Genomic DNA, 11,363 nt, shown 5'->3' with positions numbered 1-11,363 from the left:
GTGGTCAACGAATATTAAAAGTCAAGGGTAATGTCTCCTCCTCTCTTCCTCCTCCTCCTCCTCCTCCTCCTCCTCCTTCTTTACTTTTTCTTCTCCTCCTCCTCCTTTTCTTTTTTTTTTCTTCTTCTTCTTTTTCTTCCTCTCGTCCTCCTCCACCTCCTCTTTTTCTTCTTTTTCTTTTCTTTTTCATTTTCTTCTTCTTCTGTTTCTTCTCGTCCTCCTACTCCTCCTCTTTTTCTTCTTTTTCTTTTCCTTTTTCATTTTCTTCTTCTTCTTCTTCTTCTTCTTCTTCTTTATTATCATTATTATTTACTTATTATTATTATTATTATCACCAATCCTCCTCCTCCTCCTCCTCCTCCTCCTCTTCCTCCTCCTCCTCCTCCTCCTCCTTCTCCTCCTCCTCCTCCTCCTTCTCTTCTTCCCTCTCTTCCTTCTCTCATCTCTTCCTTCTTGACTTCCAGGAAATTGAAGGTATTTTACGATCGGTTTATGTTACTGGACTGTTTTGCTGCCCTCTGTCTGTCTGTCTGTCTGTCTGTCTGTCTATCTGTCTGTCTATTTCTGTCTCTTTTTCTCTGTCTATCTCTTTTTTTGTAATTGTGTCTGTCTGTCTGTCTTTCTGTCTCTCTGTCTGTCTGTTTGTCTATCCCTCTCCCCCCCCGCTCTCTCTCTCTCTCTCTCTCTCTCTCTCTCTCTCTCTCTCTCTCTCTCTCTCTCTCTCTCTCTCTCTCTCTCTCTCTCTCTCTCTCTCTCTCTCTCTCTCTCTCTCTCTCTCTCTCTCTCTCTCTCTCTCTCTCTCTCTCTCTCTCTCTCTCTCTCTCTCTCTCTCTCTCCCACCCATCCTCATCAACCACCATGTCTCACTCTCACGTCTCAGGTCAGTGCGTGGCTAGACGTTGTGAAGGTAACATATACGTCCCTCTCCCTCTCTCTCTCCCTCCCTCCCTCACACACACACACGCCCTCTTACGGAACACAGTAACCAACACAGACGCACGCCACGCCCACGCCCCCTCGCCAGCTGGTATGTAAGGTAAGGAAGTGGTTGTTAGTGAGGAGAAGTGATTGAAAGGTAGAGTTAAAGATGTAGATGTAGTTATATAGATAGTAAATGTATATGATTGCATAATATAGCATAGTAGATATATATAGCGGACACAGTAGATATTATAGAACGGTATAGTAGATGTATTAGATAGATAGATACAACAGATAGATACGGTAGGCAGATGTTATAGAGCATATATGATAGAACGTAATAGATAAAGGAAAATAAATAGATACAGAATAATAAAAAGAAGGAAGGAAGAAAGAAATGATAAAAAAATGAATGAAAGAAAGAATGGAAGGATGAGAGTTGCGTGCGTGTGTGTGTGTGTGTGTGTGTGTGTGTGTGTGTGTGTGTGTGTGTGTGTGTGTGTGTGTGTGTGTGTGTGTGTGTGCGTGTGTGTTGTGATATGAGAAAACTTGTCCGGACATGTGTGTCAGAGAGAGAGAGAATATTGGAATACATAAGAGAAAATTCAAACTTGTTTTTCATATGGCAAAGTTTAGCCGAAAGTTGATAAAACACACACACACACACACACACACACACACACACACACACACACACACACACACACAGGAAGGAGGAGGAGAAAGAGGAGGAGGAGGAGGAGAAGGAGAAACATCTTTACATCTCTCTCTCTCTCTCTCTCTCTCTCTCTCTCTCTCTCTCTCTCTCTCTCTCTCTCTCTCAGTGGAACGCCAGCACTCCGTGGGCGAGCAGCCGGGTGGCCCTTCTGCGGCGGCGAGGTTGACCCGCGTGGTCATCCTCGCTTTGGGCCCCCCCGCTGCAGTCAAGTCGACTGGTCGGCTACTCGCCCGTGTACCGCTACGGGCTGCTTCTGGGCGACTGCCCGGAGGGCCCGTGCCTCCGTCGCTGCTCGCCGGCTGTTACCCGTGGCTGTGGCGGCGGCGGAGGCGTCCCTACACCCGCCGGGACTTGAATTGCCCGCCCCCCCTTACAGGGCCGCCTTTGAGCAAAGGCCCTGTCCCCCTATTAAGGGGGAAAATCTTTAATGAATCTCTCTCTCTCTCTCTCTCTCTCTCTCTCTCTCTCTCTCTCTCTCTCTCTCTCTCTCTCTCTCTCTCTCTCTCTCTCTCTCTCTCTCTCTCTCTCTCTCTCTCTCTCTCTCTCTCTCTCTCTCTCTCTCTCTCTCTCTCTCTCTCTCTCTCTGTAAGTTGTGAATACGAGTAATTTACACGTTTGAATCCTGTGTGGTTCGGCGTCTTTCAGAAATATGTTTGGTTCACAGACTCGACGCAAGGGTTAAACTTTTGCTATCTAGGTAAATATTTTGACGAGGAACACGAAGGGGAATTTTTAGAAGGGGGGTGGATTGGATATGGTGTGTGGGGGTGGGGGGGTGGGGGGGTTATGTGTGTGTGTGTGTGGGGGGGAAGGTTGTGTGAGTGTGTGTGTGTTGGGGGTCTTTGTGTGTGTATGTGTGTGTGTGTGTGTGTGTGTGTGTGTGTGTGTGTGTGTGTGTGTGTGTGTGTGTGATTGGGTCTGTCTCTCACTCTTACTCTCTCACGCACTCACTCTCACTCACTCCCTCTCTCCCTCTCTCTCTACCTCCCTCTCCTCCTTCCCTCCCTCTCTCTCTCCCTCTAAACTTCCTCAACATCGTAAATAGAAAAATAAAATAAAAAACTCTAACAAACTAATTTCCCTTCGACTTCCACACAAATTTATTCTTTTCAAAACCTTCACCTGAGCTACACGTCAGGGGGTCGGGGGGTCGGGGAGGGGGCTCCAGGACAAGATGCACACCTGTCCCCTGCACTAATTAGCACGCGTGGGTCACTGGCCAGGTAGATAGAAGGGACATTCAGGCGGCAATTAAGGAAGGTAATGAGAGGCGTTACCTTCCAATTAAACTCATTAAGAGAGTAATTAGGGAGGATAGAAGGTCTCGTAGCCAGGTGAGATATGTGAATGTTTTGTTTTACTCTTCCTCCTCTTCTGCCTCTTCCTCTTCCTCTTCCTCTTCCTTATCCCTTTCTTTCTTACTTGTCTTCTTCCTCTTCCTTCTCCTCCCTTTCCCTTTGTATATATATTTTTTTTTCCTCCTCTTCCTCTTTCTCCTCTTCCTCTTCCTCTTCCTCCTCTTTCTTTTCCTCAGGTTCTATGTTGCTCTTACTGTTTCTTCTTCTCCTCCTCTCTCTCTCTCTCTCTCTCTCTCTCTCTCTCTCTCTCTCTCTCTCTCTCTCTCTCTCTCTCTCTCTCTCTCTCTCTCTCTCTCTCTCTCTCTCTCTCTCTCTCTCTCTCTCTCTCTCTCTCTCTCTCTCTCTCTCTCTCTCTCTCTCTCTATCTCTATCTCTCTCTCTGTCTCTATCTCTCTCTCTCTCTCTCTCTCTCTCTCTCTCTCTCTCTCTCTCTCTCTCTCTCTCTCTCTCTCTCTCTCTCTCTCTCTCTCTTCTACATCTTAATTTTCTTCTTTGTTTCCGCCTTAGTCCTCCTCCTCCTCCTCTTCCTCCTCCTCTTCCTCCTCCTCTTTCTCCTCTTTCTTCTATTTTCTTCTCAAGGTCACAAATATATCCTTACATGGGCTATATTGCTTCCTTCTCCTCCTCCTCTTCCTCCTCTTCCTCGTCCACTTCTTCCTCCTCCTTTTTATCGCTTTCTCCTCTTCCTCATAATCATCATCACTATCCTCCTCTTTTCTTCCTTCCTCCTCCTTCTTCTCCTCCTCCTCCTTCTCCTCCTCCTCCTCCTCCTCCTATTATTATTATTATCCTATCTTCTCCTCCTTCTTCTCTCCCTTCCTCTTCTTACTCCTTGTTGCTCTCCTTCGTCCTCCTCCTCCTCCTCCTCCTCCTAATCCTCGGTTGCCTAAGTAACTTCAGCCAAGAACAAAATGCAAGCGCGTAGCGGCGGTAACTTATTAAGAGGAAAAAATGTCACAACACACACACACTCACACACACACACACACACATACACACACACACACACACACACACATGAGGGAAGGGATCGTGTGAGTCTCGCCAGTGACCACACGACCACAGCTGACGTAACTCTACACCTCCTCCTCCTCCTCCTCCTCCTCCTCCTCCTCCCTTCTTCCATCTCCCTATCCACTTGGGGGGTTGGGTGGAGGAGATGAGTGGAGTTGAATAAAAGGGAAGTGGAGTTAGGATAAGGATTAGAGGGGGAGGAGGAGGAGGAGGAAGGGGAGGAGGAGGAGAAAGAGGAGAAGATAGAATGAGGAGAGAGGGGAATGAAAGGTGGATGGGATGAGGGGAATGATGTAGTAATTGTAGTAGTAGTAGTAGTAGTAGTAGTAGTAGTAGTAGTAGTAGTAGTAGTAGTAGTAGTAGTAGTAGTAGTAGTAGTAGTACTGATATGAGGAAAATCTCTCTCTCTCTCTCTCTCTCTCTCTCTCTCTCTCTCTCTCTCTCTCTCTCTCTCTCTCTCTCTCTCTCTCTCTCTCTCTCTCTCTCTCTCTCTCTCTCTCTCTCTCTCTCTCTCTCTCTCTCTCTCATCTATAGGTTACCAAGGCATTTAGACACACCCATTTCCTCCTCCTCCTCCTCCTCCTCCTCCTCCTCCTCCTCCTCCTCATCATCATCATCATCATCATCGCTACGTGAGAGAGACAAAAGGAAGTGAAGAGATTTACAGACGCTTTCGTGACAACCTTTCGTAGACGTAAATGAAGAGAAGATTATAACAAAGAAGAGAGAGAGAGAGAGAGAGAGAATATAACAATAGAAATACCAAACAATGAGAAAGAAAGAAAAACAAAACAAAAGAAAAACAATAGAATGTGCAACGAAATCCGAAATTCTATCCTGACAACATTTAAAACTCAAATCGTGTGTGTGTGTGTGTGTGTGTGTGTGTGTGTGTGTGTGTGTGTGTGTGTGTGTGTGTGTGTGTGTGTGTGTGTGTGTGTGTGTGTTTCTTTTTTATATGTTTGTGGTTGAGAATCTTTGGAAACGAAAAAAATAATAATAACTGGATTCTTGGAAAGTGAAAGTCGGAGCGAGTAGCGAATAGCGAGTAGTAGAAGTAGTAGTAGTAGTAGTAGTAGTAGTAGTAGTAGTAGTAGTAGTAGTAGTAGTAGTAGTAGTAGTAGTAGTAATAATAAGAATGACAGCCATTCAAAACAAATATAAATACAATAGAAGCAAATATTTATAAGGCTGAGTTAGTAATCTTTTCAAAATAAGCAAAAAATGACGCAAGAATAAACAGCACACACATCATTTAATAGGAAAAAGTACCTAATATATATATATCCAACATATTTCAATTCATCTACATCCCTTTTCAGAATCAAATGAAGCGGCGTGGACAGCAATACAAGGAAGAACCAACAGTGTAAATTATGTCAACCCAAAATCTGCTCTAAAACAAAGAAGAACAAGAGACCAGAGAAAAGGCAATATCCTAAGTCCTTCAAATGACACTACAATCCATGAGTGAGTGTGTGAAGTAATTGACCTTGATGCAGTTCTCACGTGCTGCATATTGCGTTGTAGGGGTCTCTTGTGGTGCCCTATAGTTTTTGGCCCCAGCTCGTTAGTGAAGCGGGCGAATTTTATTTTGAGTGGCTGCCGTGATATACTGTATGTGGTGAGGCAAAGGTCGCAGTGTAAGTGAAGGGAAGTAAAGGAAAGAGAGACAGTAAGTGGCAGAAGAAACCTAGAAAGAGTGAGACAGAGTGAGTTTGCATCGAAAGAAGGATGAAGTAGAGGAAGAAAATTTTAAAGAGAAAATTAAAAGTGATAAAAGACGAGGTGGAAGTTAAAAAAGAAGAGAAACGGAAGTGACAAAAGCGACAGACAGTGAAAAAGTGATTGTGACGAAGAAAAGAAGGAAAAAAAGTGAATTTGCATTGACGGAAGGATAAAACACAGGTGACAACAAAGAAAGACAAACGAGAACTGATAAAATACAGACATAGAAAGAGACACAGAAATACAGAAGAAGAAACAAGCAAAAGGAGACAAGTGATACATAAATAGTCGGGCCAATGATGATGTCCTCGCCAAAATCCCCCAAATCGGCCTTGAGCAAGATTGGCTTGGGTCGACCACGGCCTCTACGCATTCTCGTGCTGGGGCAAACCTCGGTGGGAAAGACAGGTACGTGAACGAGCCAATAGCAGTAGTATTAGTATTAGTATTAGTAGTAGTAATAGTAGTAGTAGTAGTAGTAGTAGTAGTAGTAGTAGTAGGAGGAGGAGGAGGAGGAGGAGGAATGCCAGAAATGAAGAAACAATTTAGTCTTTCACTGGTGGTCGTTTTTTGAGTTGGTACAAATTGCCATTTCTCAGGAAGGGAGAGATTGGAATGCCGCTTTGAATCTCTCTCTCTCTCTCTCTCTCTCTCTCTCTCTCTCTCTCTCTCTCTCTCTCTCTCTCTCTCTCTCTCTCTCTCTCTCTCTCTCTCTCTCTCTCTCTCTCTCTCTCTCTCTCTCTCTCTCTCTCTCTCCCCCCCCCCCCCCCCCCCCTTCCACGAACCCAGCGCCCACTCGTCTTATTTCATATCTTATTTTCTCTCATTTTTTTCTTAAAGTCACGTAACGTATAACTTCTTACTGACACACATCTTTCATTCTTCACTTCGTACCCAAACACACACACACACACACACACACACACACACACACACACACACACACACACACGCGGTTATATTTCCCTTCCGTCCTCCTCCTCCTCCTACTACTACTCTTCCCGCGCACTCGTCAAAAGCGTGTGACAAAAATCCTATTAAATTGACGTAAATGGAATTCGCTTCGCTGAAAGGCTTCCAGATATTAGAATAAGCTTGTTTAGGTGTTAGGAAAGGGGGGGGGGGGGGTGAGGAGGGGGGCTTACACACACACACACACACACACACACACACACACACACACACACACACTTATTATTTTTCTTTTTATTTGTATTTCTTCATCGTATCTTTTTTTTTTCATTTTTAATCTCACTTATATTGCATCACGTTAAGCGTTCTCTAGTTCTCTCTCTCTCTCTCTCTCTCTCTCTCTCTCTCTCTCTCTCTCTCTCTCTCTCTCTCTCTCTCTCTCTCTCTCTCTCTCTCTCTCTCTCTCTCTCTCTCTCTCTCTCTCTCTCTCTCTCTCTCTCTCTCTCTATCTATCACTCCCCCCCCCCCTTCCACGAACCCAGCACCCACTCGTCTTATTTTCTATTTTCTGATTTTCTGGTAAGTCTATGTAAATCTCTCTCTCTCTCTCTCTCTCTCTCTCTCTCTCTCTCTCTCTCTCTCTCTCTCTCTCTCTCTCTCTCTCTCTCTCTCTCTCTCTCTCTCTCTCTCTCTCTCTCTCTCTCTCTCTCTCTCTCTCTCTCTCTCTCTCTCTCTCTCTCTCTCTCTCTCTCTCTCTCTCTCTCTCTCTCTCTCTCTCTCTCTCTCTCTCTCTATCTATCTATCTATCTCGCTCGCTCGCTCGCTCGCTCACTCTCTTTCTCTCTCTTTCTCTCTCTCTCTAAGGCAATTTAATATCATAGCTGTATTTAAATTAACAACAAAAACACTTTAATTTCCATATAAACTCAACGTGCTAATATTTTTTTCATATATAACAAAAAATTTCTTTAGTATTTTCACTCTTTTTTTGCAATATTATTTAATCTTATACTTTCTGTATCTATCTATCTGTCTAGTTATCTATATATTTATTTATATCAATATCTATTTACTTCATATATAGAATCAGTTTATTATTTCGTATTTATAATTCCTCTAATATTAATTCACCGTGAGCATTTATATTTGCTTTCTGTTTTTGTATTTAAGAGAAACTCGCTTCCTCTTAATACTTTCCCTGCCTCACTAAGTCCATTTCATTTCATATTAAGTTATTTGCATTTTACGAGATACAAACTTATTTTTTAACCCCCTTTTTGTGCGTATATATATTTTTATTTATTGATTTATTTATTGTTATTTATTTCTATTCTTTTTTTTTCAAGGCTCTCCTTTATGTATGTGTGTGTATATTGCTTTTTGTTATTTATTTATTTTATTCCTTTCTACGTATCAACAAAAAACGATTTCGCTCAATTTTTTTCTTTCATTTCTGCGTCTGTTAAATTCTGTCTACATGATTTTTCTCGGGCACTTTTATATTTTACTACCACTACTACTACTACTACTACTACTACTACTACTACTACTACTACTACTACTACTACTACTACTACTACTACTACTCTTACTACTACTATTACTACTTCAATATCCTTCCCAATAGATGATTCTTCGGCAAATATTGTCTTCCTGTCCGACTTTATTACACTCCTCCTCCTCCTCCTCCTCCTCCTCCTCTTCCTCCTCCTCCTCCTCTTCCTCTTCCTACCCTCCTCTTCCCTTCATCCCATGCTTTCCTTCGTCCTGTTTTTCCGTTCACACGCATATTTGTTATTCCTTGTGTGTGTGTGTGTGTGTGTGTGTGTGTGTGTGTGTGTGTGTGTGTGTGTGTGTGTGTGTGTGTGTGTGTGTGTGTGTGTGTGTGTGTGTGTGTGTGTGTGTGTGTGTGTGAAGCATTTTCCGAAAGACTTGCAATTTTACATCCGATTCTTGTGGTGACATTTTCTCCTCTCCAAAAATGGGGCTATGAACCACCTATTATATTTCTCTCTCTCTCTCTCTCTCTCTCTCTCTCTCTCTCTCTCTCTCTCTCTCTCTCTCTCTCTCTCTCTCTCTCTCTCTCTCTCTCTCTCTCTCTCTCTCTCTCTCTATCAATCTATCTATCTATCTATCTATCTATCTATCGTATTTAACACATTACACATTAATCTAACCTTATCTTGCTTTATTTTACGTTTCGGCCTATGGCTGGGGTAGCCTTTCTTGGCGGGGCCTGATCCTCGACCCCAGTCTGTAATGGCGCAAACAGTGTTTATAGTGGTGCCTTCTTGCTTGACTTAATCTGTCCCCATGAGCATATGTTTCTATACCTTTGTTTTAGGCTCTAGTAATACGTTCCCGTCGCCTAACCTCTGTTTCTGTTCCCTTGCTTTCAGCGCTGGTGGTTCGGTACATCACGCGGCGGTACATCGGGGAGTACGACTCGTGCCAGGAGCGCGTCTACTCACACACGGCGATAGTGGACGCCGACACGCTGGCCCTGGAGATACTAGACTCGGCGGGTCAGTCCCACGTGAGTACTCTGTGTGTGTGTGTGTGTGTGTGTGTGTGTGTGTGTGTTTACTTCTACGCCTATAGCGCCGGTAGGCTTGCTTGAAGGGCCTGGATGGTTCGGTCCCAGCCCGTCATGGCGCAGGCAAGTGTTTATAGTGGCGCCATCTTCTCTTGGCTCATGCTGCCCCCGGAACTCGTTCTTGATTCACTTGGACGGTTTCCTCTAGACTCCGGGTTGATGGGTGGTCTTCAGGACAGCATGTGGATAGTTTTAAGCCACTCGGCGGTGACTGAAAAATCCGAGGTGGTTGCGTGGGATTCGAACTCGCGCCGTCCATCACGTAGTGAATGTGGGCCCAGCACGCTACCACTCAGCCACCGCCTACCCGCGTGTATGTGTGTATGGGTTTCTCACTAACAGGCTTTAGGTTTGATGGACAAGATTCAATTTTACATATTTCTTCAGATTTTTTTAAAACGTCCATCTCTCGGCTTTGAAAATTGTTTCCTCCCATCCCCTTCTCTCTCTCTCTCTCTCTCTCTCTCTCTCTCTCTCTCTCTCTCTCTCTCTCTCTCTCTCTCTCTCTCTCTCTCTCTCTCTCTCTCTCTCTCTCTCTCTCTCTCTCTCTCTCTCTCTCTCTCTCTCTCTCTCTCTCTCTCTCTCTCTCTCTCTCTCTCTCTCTCTCTCTCTCTGTATCTATCTATCTATATCTATCTATCTATCTATATTTCTCTCTCTCGTTACGTGACGGAGAAGGTGATTTACTGCCCCCTTAAATCCATATCTCCTCACGTTTCTCTCTCTCTCTCTCTCTCTCTCTCTCTCTCTCTCTCTCTCTCTCTCTCTCTCTCTCTCTCTCTCTCTCTCTCTCTCTCTCTCTCTCTCTCTCTCACACACACACACACACACACACACACACACACACACACACACTCAAGAAAGAAAAGAAGAAGAAGAAGAAGAAGAAGAAGAAGAAGAAGAAGCAACACCCGGATGTGATATGTGTTGCGTTGTGCATATGTCAAGTGTTGCCATCACCAGCCAAGGCCTCTGTCAAGTGTTTGTGTTGTGGTGTTGCAGAAACCACCACCACCACCACCACCACCAACAACAACAACAACACCAGATTCAGAGATTACCTTGCAGCATCCTCTCGCTAGTACCAACACACACACGCATACACGCACACACACACATACTCTCTCTCTCTCTCTCTCTCTCTCTCTCTCTCTCTCTCTCTCTCTCTCTCTCTCTCTCTCTCTCTCTCTCTCTCTCTCTCTCTCTCTCTCTCTCTCTCTCTCTCTCTCTCTCTCTCTCTCTCTCTCTCTCTCTCTCTCTCTCTCTCTCTCTCATCCACCCCAAAAATCTAACCTGTAAAATTCTACGGATTCTACTTTCCACATTTCACAAGTACAAACCTTTCCTTTATATAAGAGAGATAGATAGACAGACAAAGAGAGATAGATAGATAGAGAGAGAGACAGCGCGAGAGAACACCAAAACACGAAAAACAAACGCATACACAAAAAAACCATCCCTTACCAATTATAATATGACCCAGTTAGCTTACTATAGAGACGTCACCCATGCTACGTAATATCTATCGAGTCGCAGCGTTTACCTGAGCGTTTTAATTGGCAGTCATTAGTGTACCTTGACGAGACCTGGCGCGTGGCACACCTGACCTCATCAGACCTTACCTGACTTTAATGAGACCGACACGTGTATAGAGGAAAAGGGAGGATAGAGAGGGATAGAAAGGAGTGGATGGGAGGAAAATAGAGGGGAGTAGAAGGAAGGGGATGAGAAGGGGGAAAGAAGGAGAGAATGAAGAGGTTGGATGGTATGAAGAAGAAAGGGAGGAGACGGAAAGGAAATGAAGGAGGGTAGAAGGAAAGGAGAAGAAAAACAGTAGTAAAAGTAAAGGAAATTGCTAATATATTGGAGTGGAGAGCAACAGGAAATGAAAGCGAGAGATAGAAAGGAAGGAAAGGACATCAATTCATCTTAAAAATTTCTGTTCATCATATATACAAGTTTTCTCTCTATTTTCTCCTCCCTAACTTACAACACACACAGAACAGCCTTCTTTCCATCACCTATCAATATACTACAAGCGCCCTCTCTTTCCTCCCCACACGTAAACACACTAACTCAATCAATACGAAAATAACGACCTCTCTAAACGTCTCAC

General features: G+C 44.1%; 1 protein-coding gene across 3 annotated transcripts in view; it reads left to right on the top strand.

Annotated features, from left to right (window-relative positions):
• Positions 1-891: 891 nt before the first annotated feature.
• Positions 892-11,363, top strand: part of LOC127008763 (ras-related and estrogen-regulated growth inhibitor-like) — a 20,345-nt gene continuing 9,873 nt past the window's right edge. For 2 of the 3 annotated variants that reach the window (XR_007761299.1, XM_050881133.1), the window contains exons 1-3: positions 898-1,036; positions 5,334-6,147; positions 9,051-9,187. Coding sequence is in view for 2 of the 3 variants with exons in the window: in XM_050881133.1 (XP_050737090.1) it covers positions 6,036-6,147; positions 9,051-9,187 (249 nt within the window). In the remaining variant the exon portion in view is untranslated. Of the gene's footprint in view, positions 1,037-5,333; positions 6,148-9,050; positions 9,188-11,363 lie in introns of all 3 variants that reach the window. The other variant, XM_050881134.1, reaches the window with a different exon arrangement.

Source organism: Eriocheir sinensis, chromosome 38 (genome assembly GCF_024679095.1).
Source record: "Eriocheir sinensis breed Jianghai 21 chromosome 38, ASM2467909v1, whole genome shotgun sequence".
NCBI classification, from domain to species: Eukaryota; Metazoa; Arthropoda; class Malacostraca; order Decapoda; family Varunidae; genus Eriocheir; species Eriocheir sinensis.
Note: the sequence above shows the minus strand (reverse complement) of the source record. Positions and strands in the feature narration are given on the sequence as shown.